This window comes from Rana temporaria, chromosome 1, assembly GCF_905171775.1.
Source record: "Rana temporaria chromosome 1, aRanTem1.1, whole genome shotgun sequence".
NCBI classification, from domain to species: Eukaryota; Metazoa; Chordata; class Amphibia; order Anura; family Ranidae; genus Rana; species Rana temporaria.
This window is the reverse complement of record NC_053489.1, coordinates 226,278,517-226,297,658: the sequence shown is the minus strand read 5'-3', so window position 1 is coordinate 226,297,658 and position 19,142 is coordinate 226,278,517. Positions and strand designations below refer to the sequence as shown.

Sequence of the window (19,142 nt, the reverse complement as noted above, 5' to 3'; positions counted from 1 at the left end):
CCCACTCCACATACGGGGATTCCAAATTGGGGATAAAGAGTACAAAGTTGGACTATATGCTGATGACGTGGTTCTTTCCCTCTCAGACCCCTTAACATCCCTAAAGTCCCTTCAGTCAGTATTAGAAGACTTTGGCCTGATCTCAATATACAAAGTGAATATCTCAAAATCACACATGATACCCATAGCACTGAATGAAAAACGTAAAAAAACAATCTCTGCGTCCCGCGGTTTCTCCTGGGCCCCCCACTCTACAATCCAATACCTGGGCATCAATCTCACCTCACCAAGCTCCTCCATACACTGGATAAATTGTGATGCAGCAATCTCATCGCTGAAACAACAAATTAGCGAACTACAGACGACCCATCTGTCATGGGCCGGCAGAGTTGCCGTAGTCAAAATGTCACTGCTCCCCACAATAGAGTACTTTTGTTTTTTTATTTTTATTATTTTTTTTATTATACTGTGATTATGATTTGGTTTATGTGTGTGAATGATGTATGAATGTGGGGGTGACATTCCTGGTGAAAAAGGGTGTCACCCTAATTTTTGGTGGAGTAGGGATCCCCAGGACCAGGGAGAAGTGATCCCAGGTCCATGTGAATGGTGTATGAATGCACAGTGACATAATTGGAGCCGTGGCGTGGCGTTGCTGCTCCCTAGTCCCATGGGGGGTACTTGGGTCTAATCCAATTCGATGTGCATGTGATGTGTCTGTGCTAGGGACCACAGTGGGTGTGCATGCATGGATTCTCATTGTGCCATGATTAATGTGTGTGTTTACTGTGCAAAGATGCATTCTGCGAGGCGTCTCCTGGCTGCTGATCCCTCAGAAGAGGGGGTACCCTTGGTTACTAAAGTCACTAGTATAGTTATGAGCATGGATGCCCCTGGCATGTTGGCATACAGATTGTTGTCCTGCAAGTGTGTGTGCTCAGCTCTTCCCTAACGGTGTTGCTTTAGCTGACATTTACACGGCTGGTGTAAAGTTAGGGCACCTTTTATAAGGTGTAATTTTACACCGTGAAACTAGCAGATGCGCACAGGGCGTAATCTACGCCGCACAAGCGTACTTTTTTGGATCGCCCTATCTCCTTCATTTGCATATTAGCATCGAAAATCAATGGTGTGTCTAGCGTATTTTGCGCTTCAAGATGCGCCGATGTAGTCGTTTTAAGTAGGACGGTAAAATCTGGATTTCAGGCGTATTTCGTTTTAAGGATCAGGCGCAAAGATACGTACGGCGCATTTTTCAATTACGCCGCGCAACTTTAAATACGTCGGCGTAAGGGCTTTGTGAATCTGGCCCTATGTCTTCAACTTTCTATCCGCTGTTTTAACACTCCATGTGGAAGCAACCCTGCAACAGCACTTCTCCTTCTACACCATGAATCTTGGGCCTAGACACAATCCCCTTTCCTCATACATGGCATCATAGCAGCCAGAAGAACGATAGCTGCTGCCTGTAAATGAGCTGAACCTCCAGATTGATCTTTGTTTCTTCAACACCTGAACACTAGCACACAATATGAACTGATATTTGTGGTTAAAAATGGTAAACATGCGCCCTTCTGGAGGCACTGGCATAAATGGCTGAATCACTTTGACTGTACAGCAAGCATTTAATAGTACAGATTATCCTGTCTCTTTAAAGGCGGGATACAGGTTACCCTAGGTATCACAAAGAGGACTTTCTTCTCCATTCAAAGCTCTTGTCATCTGCAAAATTACCATGTTATTAACAGCACTAAAACTCATAGGTTCCCCTCCCCTCTACCCCTTAACCCCTCTTTACATATGTACCATTTTGCTGAAAAGCTGCACAAAATGTGTAATTACCAACGCAGTGTATGTTAATTTCATTCTACATATTTCCTTAATAAAAACTAAAGATTAAAAAAAAATGAAACGAAAATGAAAACAAACTCATTTCTTGGCAGTGCCCATGACTACTTCCCATAGATAACTGCTTTGATTTTAACAGAAATGGTGCACTGTAGTGAGGGCTGAAAACACTTTTAAGTTCTAGCAGCTATCAAGGATTAAGATTAACCCAAAAAGGGTAGCAATGAGTCAAACTGCCTTGTTTTGTTTTGAGATGTGTTCACTGAGCTTCAAAGAAGTTAAAATGCTGAACTAGTTCCCATTTGAAATCAATGGGAGCCAAATCTGTCAAATCAAAAATGACTATTTTCTGAGCTGAAAAAAGCCACACAAACCCCTTAAAATATTTGGGTGATCTTGAGAGGGTTCTGTGTACTTTTTTTGTGAAGAAGCTAGCAATAAAATGCCATTTGCTGTCAATTTAAACTGTATCATTTTTTCTCTTTGTAAATTTCACTTTTTCTGTAGCACATCTAAATGTCTGAATAGCCAAAGCCTGGGGTCGGGCTAAACCATCAGTTTATCCCTACTCACAAGCAGATATATTGTCAGGTTGGCTCATTCCTATTAAAGGATTATTCATAGGAATTTTTGAAAGAATTGAAAAAGTGGAAAAGGTTAATGCTCTCTGAGGGGGTTTTGTTTGTGCTGTCTATGTCCCTGCTGGGTGAATTGAAAGTAAGAGGTTTGGCAAAATGTCCCCACCATTAACATATGGGACCGTGGCAGACAAAACCAGTTTTAAATAAAATATATATTTTTTATTTATTTAGATGACAGTGGTATTTACCTGTGATTGGTCATGGCACGAGTTAGTACCTAATAAAGAAAGAAAATGTGTCATTAATTCTAATAGTTGGTGGGGATTGAGGAAAAACGCACATACCGCCCTCCATCCCATTTTGCGGCTCGTGTTATGAGTTTTTGTCCATTGTATGTGAAATGGGACTTTGAGCTGTAATATTTATTAACTTGAGCTTGTAATAGCTGAGCTAAATATGCTGTATGACATCATCCAATGTCATTGACCATAGTCTGTACAAACTATAATGAGGCAAGTTATAGTAAAATAAGATAAAGGTAAGGAGGGAAAAAGGGAAGGGGATAAATTCCAACAGATAATTATAAAACAACTCAACAAGTGTTCTTCTAGGTAAGAGGTGATGGTTGTAGTAACCCTGGCACCCTTAATGGGTGCTAACTGTGCTGGGGCCATCAGTCCCACCAAGAAGATTATTCTATAAAGTTGAATAGGGCATATGGGAGGTGCGAACCCCAACAACATAGGTGCGGGCACAGCCACTTAGAGCTGAATAAATTCATATGAAATTGAGGTTAATATAAATGTTTGGGTAATTTGGATGTTTGAAGGATGATTTATTGTTGTGAATTCAGGAATTATGCAATTCATGCATCTTAATTTTCTGGATTCATGAATTGATTTGATTCTTTTAATTTGCCAGGTTTGCATAATGCGGGGATAGACCTGTGTACCTGTATTTCTAATCATAGTAGATTAATGCAAAAATGTATAAGAAAGAACCGGGACGGCCGCACTCCAAAAATAAAAATGTGTTCCTTTTAATAAAAACTGGTCACAACATGGATGTCACAGCAAAAAATCAGGAAAAAGGGCTAACGCGTTTCACACTCTCATACAGTGCTTATTCAAGGAACACATTTTTATTTTTGGAGTGCGGCCGTCCCGTTTCTTTCTTATACATTTTTGCATACTATTGCAGTGCCTGCACCCAAGAGTTTGGACTCCACTTTGCAGTTCTCTGGGACCTCTGAGCGGTAAACTTTCTTTCTTTTCCCATAGTAGATTAATGTTTGTATAGCAAAATTATATTAATGCTGATAGCAAATCCTTAATACTACCCTGTTGGGTTTGTCCCCAAAGACAGCAATTATCATGAGTCAAGGCTTGCAATCCATAAAAATTATCTGTTACCTTTTGGTGGCTGTATAGCAGTTTCACCTTCTCTTACACCAAGACTTATACAGCATACATTTTAAATTAAGTATTTTCCCTTTGCAAGATAAAAAGCTCCCGTTTCAACAAACATTTTAACATTTGTTTGACTGTGGTTTAATCAAAAACCATTGTAAGACATGCCTTTGTTTAATGATTCAAAAGTAACTGAATTTTTGCTAGTTGGATTTTCAGACATCCACAAACTTCAAATATTTACATTTATTTTCTTTCTAATTATTTATCTATCAACAGTACTGGGAAATGTTGTTATTATCACACTGGTATGGACACACCCGCAGCTGAAAACGCCAATGTATTTCTTTCTGTGCAACTTATCCTTCCTGGAAATCTGGTATACGTCTGTCACACTTCCTAAGATGCTAAATGACCTTATTTTTACCAGACAAAGAATATCAGTTATTGGTTGTATTGCCCAGTGTTACTTTTTTTTCTTGCTTGGAGGTATTGAAAATTACTTTCTTGCAGTCATGGCATATGATAGGTATTTAGCCATTTGTTTCCCATTAAGATATTCAACAATCATGAATCCCATATTTTGTTGTCAGCTAGTTGTAGGATGTTGGTTATGCTGTGCTTTAGGGTCACTTTTGCCTCTTTATTGGTTATGCAATTTATCATTTTGTGGCCTAAACCTGATTGATCATTTCTTTTGTGATGTGGTTCCCTTACTGAACAAGTCCTGTACAGACACTTCCATGTTAAAGATCTATTTCTTCATTATTGTTTGGATTATTATTTTTAGTTGCTTGCTGTTTACTATTCTATCATACGTCCAGATTATATTGACTGTTTTAAACATAGCAACTTCATCTGGAAAGAGTAAAGCCTTTTCTACTTGTGTGTCTCATCTTACAGTAGTGGTTATTTATTATGGATCTGTTATATTGATATATGTGAGATCACCAAAAGGCCAGGTATTTGAATTTGACAAATATATATCAGTGTTCTATGCAGTGGTAACTCCCCTTCTCAACCCAATAATTTACAGCTTGAGAAACAAAGAAGTAAGAAATGCATTGTGCTCTATTAAAAAAGTGTAAGTGAAATATAAATTAATTATTGATGCTTTGTAAATCATTGTATAGACCGTTTTTTGTAATCATGGGCCTTTGTTAGTAAATTGTACCCTATTACATCATAGATGTCAACAATTTAATATGATTGGTAGAGTTAAAATACACATATGGAAGAATAATTTATGGAAGCTCCTCTTTTTTTTTAGTGGGTAGTGTTGCCTTATGAGAAATATTATGTCTAATCGCCATTAGCAACTGGGAATAATTGTACATATATATATATATATATATATATATATATATATATATATATATATATATACGATAAAGGTAGATGTGTAGTGTGTAGGAAATGGTTTCTTGAAGGGTTAACTGGGCTGACAATTAGAGCTTGAAAATATCTATGTAACACCCTCTGTTTGATATGCATGAATGCTGGTGGAAAAGGTGGCACGGAGACGGCCAGTCTCCTATACCTTTTTGAGATACAAACAAGCCAGGAAGAAATCACAGCTGGACGGTAGACTATACAGAGCCAACTTGATTGGCTGTACTCTTCCATGAATAGCAATTGAGGGGAAGTTAAGGAACTAAGATTTAATTAATTTATCTTCAAAGCTATTCATCCCTAAAGCTAAGGTAGGAGGATGTGGCCCATATTTAGGAGGAAGTTGCCCATATTTGGGAGAGCTAACCATAGCCAATCATAGGTAATACGTGGGCTATAAAATAAGGGGTCTCAATCAATAAGATTGGAGAGAGGTGATGAGGATCCTGGGCCCAGGACGTCAATATTCAAGGTAAATTATCAGAAACCATCTCCCAAGCACTTACCATATACTTTGTCATAAGTTGTTATGTTTGATATTTTTAGTGTGATGTACTTACTTTGTATTTGAAACTAATATTTACTTCCTTGCTTAAAGACTGTAAATGTATGCAGTATATTAGATAGACTAATATCTTTTTCCCTAATAAATGCTTATTATGCTAAAGCTTTCACTCTGGTCAAAAGAACTCTTAATTAAACCATATATCATATATGTGAGATATTAAATCTTAAAGTGGAGATTCCATCAAAAAAACAATTTTGCTTTAAACTGTAGCTTACGACTAAAAAAGAAAAAAAAAAATTTTTTTTTTTTTTACTCATCTGGAAATGCCTGTTGCTATGCGGTCCCACGAAATCTGCCTTTGAAACCACCTAGGATTCTGACATCATCTCCCTCTAATGCTCCTGGGAAATGTGTGTCATCATTTCCCAGGATGCAGTGCGCTGTCCAATTATCACTCCCCATCCAAGACTTCCAGGAAGTAAGTGCCTGTAGGCTTCACAATGCCCACAAGCAAAATGACAACGGTGTAGATATAGTTTTATAAACTATCTTTTTTTAATATCTATGCAGATCGGATTGTAAAATAGTAAGTGACCAGATTTATTATATATATATATATATATATTATAAAAACGCAGGATGAAAGGACATACATTTAAAAAATGCTAATTGTGGTTGGAACTCCGCTTTAAATATAGAATTATTTGCAACAGATTGGCGGCCACAAAACTATGAACAAGACTGAAAGTATTTAATATAAGAACAAAATATTTGTGTATTAGAGATTAAGGTTATTAGGAGGAATTCAAGCCGAGTCAACTTATCCAATCTATCTAGGGAAAATATATGTAAATATTTTTTTTTTTTTTAGTGGGTATTACCTCTAAGGAGAGAATATACATCACAGGTTATTTTTAAGGTTATTAGGGGGAATTTAAGCTGAGTCAGCTTATCCTATCTATCTAGGGAAAAATATAGGTAAATATTTTTCTTTTCATTCATCATTTATTTCATTTCATTTTATTATTATTTTTTTTGGTTTTCAATTTTTTTTTTGTTTGTTTCATTAATATCCCAAAATCATAATTGATAAAAGTACTTTGGATGTACCATTAAAACCGGTCAATTTAATGGGGAGGAGGTACAGTATGGGAACATTTTTGTTTTAATTGTCGTTTTATTGACACACTGAAAGAGTGGTCATTAGTTTTGTTTTAAATGTTTATTCTTTTTGCAATTTATAATAATATTAATATTTAAAACAAATATTAATACTAAAAACAATTGGGGGGCGTGGCCTAGCATCGGACCGTGATGGACGCCTAATCCGAGTCATGCAAAAGAGGAAAGATATGGACAGCCGCACTCCAATTTCTTAAAAAGACGTGCCCTTTATTGGGTAAAGGAAAAATGCACTACAGGTATCAGAACACAGTGGGAAAAACAGCTGACGCGTTTCGCATTGGATATCAATGCTTAGTCATAGCTACAAATGAAAATAAAAAGTAACCAATATATACACACACAATGGTTTATACTCAATTTGACCCGCCCAGCATCTGATTGGCTCCGGCAAATTGCCGTTATGCAAAACACATGCGGGGGGGGGATAAAGTGAAAAAGAATACGCACACAACAACCTTGCATGTAAAATAAAAAATATATATATGCATTGTACAGGGCAACAATAAATGTTCCCAAAAGAATGACATTTTATGCATAAAAATAAGTATAAAATGAAATGACAATGGAAACATAATATATAATATATACGTGTGGCCCAAGAAAAGGGAGTAATAAGTATACATGTGGGTTTAAAAAAAATATGTGAATAATAATGTGTCATGGTAAAAAGATATAAGTAAATATATATGTGTATACATATATATATATATATATATATATATATGTGTTATACAAAAAAGTGATAAGAATCTCGACATGTGTACCTCAATAATGTGAGATGCGCGACAAGTGAAAAAACTCATATGTTTAGCATAGGAAAGTGAATAAATAAAGTGTTTTATTATGTTATGCTACATAAAACATGTGGATCCTTATCGTGGAGCATGTGATGTAATTTTGTCTTGAAGCAAGGACAAAATCGTGTGGGCAAAACAACAAGTCGCATTATACGTTATAATGTAGCAGAGTATGAGTGAATAAATGTAAAAAATGTAAAAAATAAAAATCCTAATCCGAGTCCTCAGGCACAAGGAGCTGCAATCTTCAGCCATCGGCCACCAAAACTAACCCCAGGGCACATAAAAATAGGTGAGACCGACTCCCCATCGCCCCAGAATCTGATGGAGCCGAACTATCCACCCACAGCCACTATCCCGGCGATGTTCCGGACCCAGCCGGGGGAAGGCCCAAAAGCCGTGGCCTCGCCTAAACCTCCCGGCCCGCACGGCGCTCCAGGCCTCAATACGAGTGGCGTGATCGCCCAGAGCCCCCATCCTCCTCCCTTGCAGCCCCCACAAGCCCTCAGCCTCACCGACCTGCAGGCAAACCTGCAGGCTATGGCTAATGACATTAAGGCCTCATTCTCTGCAGCCATCACAGAGATCAGGGCTGACATTCAGGGCATTGCTGCAAGGATGGGGGTGACTGAACAGGCCACAATGAGACACGCTGAGGCTATCAAACAGGTACAAAGGCACACTGACATGCATCTGACCCACTTGATTGAAATTACCCGCCACCTAAAAGATCTAGACCACTTCCATTTACTGTCAAATTTTAAAATCAATCACTCCAAATCCAACGCCCTCAACATCTCATTACCCACTGATAAGGTAGAATTATGCAAGAAAAACTTCCCATTTAGGTGGGCCAGCCACAGTATCACATACTTAGGAATTAAAATCTCATCAAACCTGAAAGACCTCTTCCGTCTCAATTTCGAACCCGTTCTGAGAGAGACACAAGAAGATTTGAAAAGATGGAACGCCCTAAATGTATCCTGGTTCGGTTGAGCTTCCCTGATTAAAATGACCATCCTGCCAAGGTTTCTCTATATTATGCAGACAATCCCAATCAAAATCCCCTTGTCATTTTTCGCCGCTTGCTCCTCATTCATATGGAGGGGTAAATCCCCTAGAATCAAATTCTCGCGACTAATTTTACCCAAGAGCAGGGGTGGTATAGCCTTACCTGACCTTAGGAAATACCATCAAGCTACCCTACTGACAAGAATTGTAGACTGGAATATACATCATACAGTGAAAGACTGGGTTTCCCTAGAACAAGCGCAATACCCTCATGAGTTTAAAACTCTACCATGGATCAATCCTAAGTATCACCCAAACTTCATAAAAACACACCCTTTTATTGGACCTACACTTGAAAGCTTCCGGAATACTTTTAAAGTAAAAAATCAGTTTCCATGGCTCAGCCCTCTTACACCGCTACAACATAACCCTGACTTTCCCCCAGGCATGGAAAAATCGTTTCCAACACATCAGTGGCCATACAAAGAGGTCCTGGCAAAACACTTTGTTAAAAATGGGAAATTCCTCTCTAGAGAGGACATTTTAAAAGAAATCAAACTGTCCCTCCTATCTCAATGGAACTATATTCAAATTAAACACTTTTTAACCAATAATGATAACGTCCATCACTGTAAAAGACCCCTCACTTCGCTAGAAAATCTCTGCACTAAAACATCCCCACACAGACATATTATCTCGACTGTTTACAACTCGCTATTTGAAGACGACACTGACTTCTCCAGCTCATCCTGTAAAGCATGGGAAAGAGATCTAGACATAGAATTGACTGAAGATGACTGGGAGACAATTTATCTTTACGCACACAAAGAATCACTAAATGTGGCCACACAAGAAAGTGGCTTCAAGATCATCACCAGATGGTACCCTACAATTCTTCATAAAATTTCACCCCTGGTGTCTGACAGATGTTGGAGATGTAAAAGAGAGGAGGGCTCTATGCTACACGTTTGGTGGTCATGTCCTCTAATTCAGTCCTTCTGGGTATCGGTACATGAAACAGTTAAATTAGTTACATCGTCAAACGTAAGTTTTACCCCGGCCCAGTATCTATTACATTTCAGTTCTTTGCCTAAAAATCAATATTTGAAATCACTCCCCATGTTCATGATCAATGCAGCACGGCACTGTATCCCTTCTCATTGGTGGTCTTCTAATACTCCAACGAAAGCTGAATGGTTTAGGAGAATAAATAGCATGAAAACAGTTGAGGAACTCATTAGTATTTCCCAAGAAAGAATAACTAAATTCTATGCAACCTGGTCTAACTGGTCAACATTCAAAGACTCTCAACACTACAAATCTATTATAAAATAAAGGTATAGATAGGAATATATATTGAAATATTTCAGGACTTCTTCTTTCCCTCCCCCCTCCCCCTCCTTTCCCCATCCCCCCCCCCCCTACACAAATGTGCTTGACCAAGCACCTATATTCTCTCATCTTAGTTCTAAAATGAAGGCAGTTTTGCTACATATATGCCTATATGAAACGTATTATTTGCAACCTCTTTATGATTGTTCATTTTTTGATGTATACAATCCTTCACAGTTATTGTGCTTCTGTAAGTACACAATGTATTATGCTTTATTATTAACCCAATAAAGACTCTTTGTGGAAAAAAAAAATAATAATAATTATTATTAATTATTTATAGTATTTTTTTTTGTCCCAGGCCCCATACACACCATAGAATCTATCCGCAGATAAATCCCATCAAATGGGTTTCTGCGGATAGATTCTATGGTGTGTACACTCCGTCGGATATTTATCCGCAGATAAATCTCCTCTGGGATGGATTTCCAGCAGATGGATATTTGCTGACATGCTCAACAAATCCATCTGCTGGAATCCATTCCAACGGATGGATCCGCTCGTCTGTACAGACTTACCGGATCCATCCTTCTAAAGGGATTCCCCGCACGCGTCGTAATGATTTGACGCATGCGTGGAATTCCTTATATGACAGCGTCGCGCCCGTCGCCGCGTCATAATAGCGGCGACGGCGCGACACGTCATCGGCAGAGGATTTCAGCGGGGATTTCAATGCGATGGTGTGTACACGCCATCGCATAGAAATCTTCTGAAATCCTCAAGAGGATTTATCCGCGGATACGGTCCGCTGGACCGTATCTGCGGATAAATCCTCTCGTGTGTATGGGGCCCCAGCCTTAGGTTTAGGCTTTATTTTTTATTGATATTTGTTGTTGTTTTCAACACAGGAACGTGCTTGTTTTCTGTTGTCTGTAGGTCGAAACAGGCTCAATAGATTTTGTTCTTTGGTTTTAGTTTTGTGTTTTTTTTTTTTACCTTTTAACTGTTGGAAGTTACAGGCAGTAATGTTCTCATAAATGTCAGTTAAAGTACAAGACTGTGAAAGGCTTGCTACTGAAACTAACATCTGAGAAAGATTTTTATTAGTGTAAAATAAGGTGCATTGAAAAAAAAAACACAGTGGGCCAAATTCTCAAAAATCCTGCGTAACTTAAATTTCAGCAGTTAAGTTACACTGACTTAAAATTTCTACCTAAGTGCCCGATCGTCAAAGCACTTACCTAGAAATTTCAGGCCGTGTAACTTAAGTGCCGCCGTCGTAAGGCGGTCCTCCTCTCCTGGGGGCGTTTAAAATTTAAATGAGGCGCGCTCCCGCGCCGGCCATACTGCGCATGCGTGTGACGTCATTTTCCCGACGTGCAGCGCGCGAACGTAATTAACGCCGGGCGGCTTTGAGAATTTCGACGGGACACTAAAGTTGCGACGGGTGAAAAAAAAAAGACGCGCCGGGAAAACAAATAATTATTAAAAAAAATGACAGTGTCGCTCAGCATGCATTCCTGAGAGGGAGAACTCCATGCCAATTTTCAAAGAAAAAACCGGCATGGGTTCCCCCCCCAGGAGCATACCAGGCCCTTAGGTCTGGTATGGGTTGTAAGGAGACCCCCCCACGCCGAAAAATTGACGTAGGGGGTCCCCCTACAATCCATACCAGACCCGTATCCAAAGCACGCTACCCGGCCGGCCAGGAAGGGAGTGGGGACGAGCGAGCGCCCCCCCCTCCTGAGCCGTGCCAGGCCGCATGCCCTCAACATGGGGGGGTTGGGTGCTCTGGGGCAGGGGGGCACACTGCGGGCCCCCCCACCCCAGAGCACCCTGTCCCCATGTTGATGAGGACAGGACCTCTTCCCGACAACCCTTGCCGTTGGTTGTCGGGGTCTGCGGGTGGGGTGCTTATCGGAATCTGGGAGTCCCCTCAAATAAGGGGGCCCCCAGATACCGGCCCCCCACCCTAAGTGAATGGATATGGGGTACATCGTACCCCTATCCATTCACCTGGAGGCAAAAAGTAAAAGTTAGTAAACACACAACACAAGGCTTTTTAAAATAATTTATTATTCTGCTCCGGATGCCCCCCCTGTCTTCGTTATTAGCTCAATTACCAGGGGGGGCTTCTTCTTCCACTCTCCGGGGGGGGTTTCTTCTTCCGCTCTCCGGGGGTCTTCTCCGCTCTCCGGGGGGGGGCTTCTCCGCTCTCCGGTGGGCTTCTTCCATCTTCTCCCCTCTTCCGCTGTTGACTCGGCGAACCCCGGTTCTTCTCCAGCTGTCCGGTGCCTTCTTCTTCAGCGCTGGCTGCCTGCTATGTTTGTGTGTTAGCTCAATTAGTAACAGGCAGCCGGCGCGGTCTTCTGTGACGTCAGGGTCTTCTGTTCTTCTCCCCTCTTCCGATGTTGACTCGTCGCCTGTTGTCGCTGTAATGATGGAAGCGCGCCTTGCATCCCATTTATATAGGCATCACCGTCCCATCATGCTCCGGTAGGTACCCACGTGGTGGGTGCCTACCCACGTGCACCCACCACGTGGGTACCTGCCGGAGCAGGGTGGGGGGCCGGTATCTGGGGACCCCCTTATTTGAGGGGACTCCCAGATTCCGATAAGCACCCCGCCCGCAGACCCCGACAACCAACGGCAAGGGTTGTCGGGAAGAGGTCCTGTCCTCATCAACATGGGGACAGGGTGCTCTGGGGTGGGGGGGCCCGCAGTGCGTCCCCCTGCCCCAGAGCACCCAGCCCCCCCATGTTGAGGGCATGCGGCCTGGGACGGCTCAGGAGGGGGGGGGACGCTCGCTCGTCCCCACTCCATTCCTGGCCGGCCGGGTAGCGTGCTTTGGATACGGGTCTGGTATGGATTGTAGGGGGACCCCCTACGTCGATTTTTCGGCGGAGGGGGGGTCTCCTTACAACCCATACCAGACCTAAGGGCCTGGTATGCTCCTGGGGGGGGAACCCATGCCGGTTTTGAATTTAAAAATTGCCGTGGAGTTCTCCCTCGGGAATGCATACCAAATGCCGTCGCTGGAATGGGCCTTTACAATGTGTGACTAACTTTCCACATTAAAAAACCAGCCCTAGTTTTGCGCAGGCAAATTCGGAACTTAGGCAGAAATCACAGTGATGAAATGCTTTGAAAATCTGCTTAAGTCCTCATTTGCATACGCAAAGCTGCATTTCAATGAGAAATGCCCCCAGTGGCGGATGCGGTACTGCATCCTAAAATCTGACCGTGTAAGTGTCTTACACATGTCAGATTTTCTGCCTAACTTTGGAAAAAGCCTTTTGAAAATCGTTTCCAAAGTTAGGCACAGGGATACGCAGGCTGAACAGCAGTTAAGTCTGCGTATCTCTTTTGAGAATCAGGCCCAGTATACCTTGAATATTTTTTTTTGTTAGTTCAGTTTTTACTGAATTGAGTGTTACACATAGTGGTATTGAAAGCTTAGAGGTGTTCATCCTAATTGATCCTTGGGGGCTTCTATTGTTCCCTTGGTCTATTGTGTAAATTCAGACAAGGTAGACACAATGCTTTGTTAAGAGTAATTAGTTTTCCCCACTAATCTAAAAAGATTGTTTTAGGGACAGCTGAAAATATTGTTTTTTTTTTAACTGTATTTTTGGGCATTTTATTTTATTTGAGTTATTGTTTGGTTGTTTTTTCTGGTTCTCTTTCTCCTTTACTGTAAGTGACTTTATAGTAGAGGGGAACAATTCATTTAATTCAGCTCACAAATTGTGCATACTAGCTGTTCGTAATGGATGCCTGGCTAGAAAGTTTTGTAGCAACTTTTACTCTTAAACATAAGAACAATTAGGTAGATTCAGTAAGAGTTAGGCCGACTGATCAGTAGATAAGTCGACCTAACTCAGAATCTACGCCGACCTATGTTTAAGCGCATGCTCAAACAGAGATACGCTTAGACATATCTAAGATAGGACGGCTTGCGCCGTCCTATCTTAGATTGCAATTTTTTCGGATGGCCGCTAAGTGGCGCTTCCATTGCGGTCGGCGTAAAATATGTAAATGAGGAGATACGCCGATTCACGAACGTACGCCCGGCCGACGCAGTACTTTTACGCCATTTACGTAAGATCGGCCGCATAAAGTTAGAGCTGGGCCCTAGTTGGAATAGTAATGTCAAGTATGGCCGCCGTTCCCGCCGCGAAATTCGAAATTTTTATGTTGTTTGCGTAAGTCGCCCGCAAATCGGGATTTACGTCGTTCACGTCCACGTCGAAATCAATAGGCCCGTGCAGCGTACTTAGCCACAATGCACACTGGGAAATGTAGGCGCCCGGCGCATGCGCAGTAACAAAAAACGTAAAAAACGTAAGTTCAAGCCTCATTACCATTAAACACGCCCCCCTAACACACATTTGAATTTGGCGCCCTTACGCCCGCCCGCTTTAGGCTACGCCGCCCTATATTAGCAGGCAAATACATTGAGAATCATTACTTGCCTAGCAAACTTACGGCGGCGTAGCCTAAACACGCTAAGCGCCGCCGCCGTAACTTTAGTCCATTGTACCTGAATCTAGCTAAATGTTTTTGCCTGTGATACTAAAGTATTGGAAGAACAAGCAAAAGCAACCAAAAATAACAGAAAACTTAAAAATCTAGCCTTAGCAGGCATGTTTGCTGCTTGCATGGCTAAAATACAGAAATTGGAAGGTATAGTTTATAATAAAAATATTACAATTTCTGAGAGGGAAAAGGAGAATACAGCTTTACAAAGCCAAGTACAAACCTTAAATACCCTTAATCAAATAGTTAATGCCTCACAGGAGGAAAATTAAAAAAAATTACAAATTGGCCCAAAAAGACGTGGTACAATAAAAAAGCATGCTAACTAAAGTTGAGACTGAACTGGACCATGTAACTATTGCATACAAAGTGCTCCAAGATCAGTTACATGAATCTAAGAAAGGACAATTTAAAGGACAGGCTGTGGCTAGCATACGCGAACATAGTAATGCTACGGCACCTACCTGTGCCTTTGAAATTGGGGACACTGAGGAATATGAAGAGTATTGGGGAGAGGAAGATATGAATTCTACTTTTCCTGTGGCGATGGGAGAAATCGCAAAGCCACAGGAAAATCGAGAAGACCCCATTGTCATAGACCGACCAGACAATGGGGACCAGCTATCCAGAAATGAGGAGCATGACAAGTTCCCCATCATGGGTAGGACCCAGATCTTCTCTCCTAAGGAAGGAAGTCAAACATTTTTAGAGTTTGAGAGTGAAGAGAATGAGATGATGTCCAATGTATATCCAATTTAACCGGTAAAAATCCTTATGAGTGTGGCTGATTTCATTGGCAAAATTAAATCTAGTGAACACAGTACTTCACATACAACCATGAGAGATATTTTAACAGATTGTTCTTCTACTAAGAATCTTTTTCAATGCATTGACAATTTGCTTATAGCCACATGCAACAAAGAAAAGCATTTGCGGCTAATGGAGGAACTCTGACGGATCCTAAAAAAAAGGGACCGAAGTGTAATCCCATTAAGGCACAATTGTCGCAGGAATCTGTGTCTTTTCTGGGGATTACAGTGGCAGCAAACGGTAGTAGGATAGCAACAGAGAAGGTAAAAAACATTCTACAATTCCCTCTAACAGTGAGTATGCCCACTCTCAGATCTTTCCTAGGAGTGGTAAATTATTTGCAGGATTTCATCCCTGATGGTGCGCATAAGTCCGCACCACTGTATGATTGGGGAAAAAGGCTACCCGATGGCACGGGACTGAGCAACACACCAATCCAGTGCAGGAGCTTAACCACTTCATTGGGCACTTAAACCCCCTTCGTGCCCAGACCAATTTTCAGCTTTCAGCGCTGACGCATTTTGAATGACAATTGCGCGGTCATACAACACTGTACCCAAATTATATTTTTATAATTTTTTTCCCCACAAATAGAGCTTTCTTTTGGTGGTATTTGATCATCTCTGCGATTTTTATTTTTTGCGCTATAAACAGAAAAAGACAGAAATTTTTTGAAAAAAAACACAATGGCCCAGATTCAAGAAGCTATTGCGCCCGCGCAACCATAGGTTGTGCGGCGCAATAGCCGTTTTGCTCCCGCGTAGCGAATGCCCCTGATTCAGGAACATCGCTACGCGGACTGCAGCCTAGGATATGACAGGCATAAGCCTCCTTATGCCTTCATATCTCAGGCTGCATTCTTGCGTTGTCCGCTAGGGGGCGCGGCCATTGTGATCGGCGTATAGTATGCAAATTGCATACTACCACCGATTCACAAAAGTTGCGCGGGCCCTGCGCACGCAAGGTACGGAGTTTCCGTACGGCGACTTTAGCGCAAGGTTGCTCCTGCTATAGCAGGGGCAGCCAATGCTAAAGTATAGCCGCCCTTCCCGCTCGTGAAATTAAAATTTCACGTCGTTTACGTAAGTGATTCGTGAATGGCGCTGGACGCCATTCACATTCACTTAGAAGCAAATGACGTCCTTGTGACGTCATTTGCCGCAATGCACGTCGGGAAAGTTTCCCGACGGAGCATGCGCTGTTCGCTCGGCGCGGGAGCGCGCCTAATTTAAATGATTCCCACCCCCGGCGGGATCATTTACATTAGGTGCCCTTACGCCGGGCTATTTAGCATAGCGCCCGCGCAATTTACGGAGCTACTGCTCCGTGAATCGCGGGCATATCAAAATATTTGCGTGGGCGCAGAGCAAAAATCGTTGCCCTTTGCCCACGCAAATATTGCGCGGATCTACCTGAATCTGGCCCAATATGTTTTGCTTTTTGTTATAATAATATCCCAATTTTTTAAAAAAAATATATATATTTTTCCCTCAGTTTAAGCTGATACGTATTCTTCTACATATTTTTGTTAAAAAAATCGCAATAAGCGTTTATTGATTGGTTTGCGCAAAAGTTATAGCGCCTACAAAATAGGGGATAGATTTATGATTTGTTTTTTATTTTTTTACTAGTAATGGCGGCGATCTGCGATTTTTTTTTGTCAGGCCTGCGATATTGTGGCGGACATATCGGACACTTTTGACACAATTTTGGGACCATTCACATTTATACAGCGATCAATGCTATAAAAATTCACCAATTACTGTATAAATGTGACTGGCAGGGAAGGGGTTAACACTAGGGGGGTGAGGAAAGGGTTAAATGTATTCCCTGGGTGTGTTCTGTGTGGGGGGAGGGGGATGACTGGGGGAGGTGACCGATGCTGTGTCCCTATGTACACAGACACAGATCGGTCTCCTCTCTCCCTGACAGCATGTGGAGCTCTGTGTTTACACACAGAGCTCCACGTCCCTGCTGTCACCTGCTGTCACTGCCAATCGCGTGTACCCGGCGGACATCGCGGCCGCCGGGCACACGCATCGGCTTCCCAGCGATGCAACAGCACAGTGTTTACCCGCTGCGCACCGCCAAGCGGCGAACGCGGGTAATGTAAACAATAGGACGTCCAAAGACGTCCTCCCGGCACTTCAGGTCCGCGCTGCAGACGTCTTTTGACGATAGCGTGGATCTGTAGTGGTTAAAGAAGCTTTAGCGCAAGCGCCAGTATTAGCCAACCCAGAGTACCAACTGCCCTTTCACATTGAGACTGCCATATCAGAGACAGCCATGTCAGCTGTTCTGTCACAAGAAATCCATGGGCAACAGAGACCCATAGTATATGCTTATAAAGCATTATCTCCTGTGGAAATGCAGTACTCTCTATGTGAAAAACACCTTCTGGTCACGTTGTGGGCAGTGAAATACTTCACATACATCATAGGACTTAACCCAGTCATCCTGCACACAACTCCCACTAAGTTTTTACTCACAGACAGAGTGAAGGAGGGCAATGTATTAAATGCCAGACAGGCCCATTGGGCTCTGTTGCTCCAAGATCATGACATTAAAGTCAAACAAACAAATAATCCTTCCACTAGGGCCCATGGCATCCTTTACCAAGGAATACCACATGAATGTGCTATCACCCCACAATCAGCGGCACAACATGTCTTTAGACCTTTGTCAGCAAATGAAAAGGTCCCGGAAAATGCAGTCCCAATTTTCACAGATGGATCATGTTTTTACGTGGAGGGTTCCCCACATGCAGGATTTGGAATATACATTATCAATCCACATGCAAAAACCCAAACATCAATCTTTCGGTCATGTCAAGTCAAATCAGCACAATTCACTGAGATGGCTGCGATTGCTCATGCCCTAGAACTGATGAAAGGGGATCAATAAATTGTTTTATACTCAGATTCTGCGTAGGTCTGTAATGCTCTTACAGAATTTCTGCCCTTCTGGCACACCCACCAGTACATGTCCTCAGATGGGTCTCCACTTAAACACGTATCCCTGGTGAAATATATTGTAACATTGGTGCAAAAGTTGCCAGTCAAAACATGGGGGTACAAAGTAAAAGGCCATACAGACACTGCCCCATACTGGGAACAAAATGACGTAGCAGATTGCTTGGCCAAACAAGGAGCACAAGTGGGGGAGATCTGCAAAATTCCTTTGAATATACTGGACTCAGCCTTGTGCCCCATCGTTTGTGCCCTCACAAAATTCTGCAATTTAGAGTCTAGGATGGCGCGGTCTGTTGGTGGGAGCAGCTAGATGGAGCTCTCTCTCCCCAGCCTTGCTTAGCTCCGGGAAATGTTCCTCCGAAGGATCTCTCTCTCTCCCTCACCACTTCGGACCCCCCCTCTGCGCGGTATTGAACCTCCGTCCTCCCCCTCCCCCCGGTGGAACACGAGGTCTGTGACCCGGACAACTGATCGCTCCATCGGTCCGTGGACAAAGCCGTCCAAACAAACTTGCACGAGGCGCCCGGACAAGCGGCGTGGCGGTGCGGTATGGCGTGTGCAGTGTGGCCGGGGGGGTTGGAGCTGCCCGTGGATGGCGTACGGAGGGGTCCCGGTGAGCACTGCGAGGAGCGAGACATTGAGATGATGTGTTTGCAGGGCAGGTGAGGAGAGATGCGAGCAGGGAGCTCAGTGCATTGACAGTAGTAAACCTGCTCGAAGAGAGTAAGAAGAGCCGGAGCCCCTCACTCACTCACTCA

The 19,142-nt window shown here is 42.4% G+C and overlaps 1 protein-coding gene across 1 annotated transcript; it reads left to right on the top strand.

The window, feature by feature from the left end:
- The first annotated feature begins 4,002 nt into the window (after window positions 1-4,002).
- LOC120943663 (olfactory receptor 6F1-like) lies at window positions 4,003-4,926 on the top strand. The gene has a single exon (XM_040357124.1). It carries the CDS (start codon window positions 4,003-4,005, stop codon window positions 4,924-4,926), a length of 924 nt encoding a protein of 307 aa, XP_040213058.1.
- Window positions 4,927-19,142: the final 14,216 nt, after the last annotated feature.

Bases quoted from the DNA above. Each gene is read 5' to 3' on its own strand.
- LOC120943663 (XM_040357124.1), top strand. From the start codon at position 4,003: ATGCCTTTGTTTAATGATTCAAAAGTAACTGAATTTTTGCTAGTTGGA.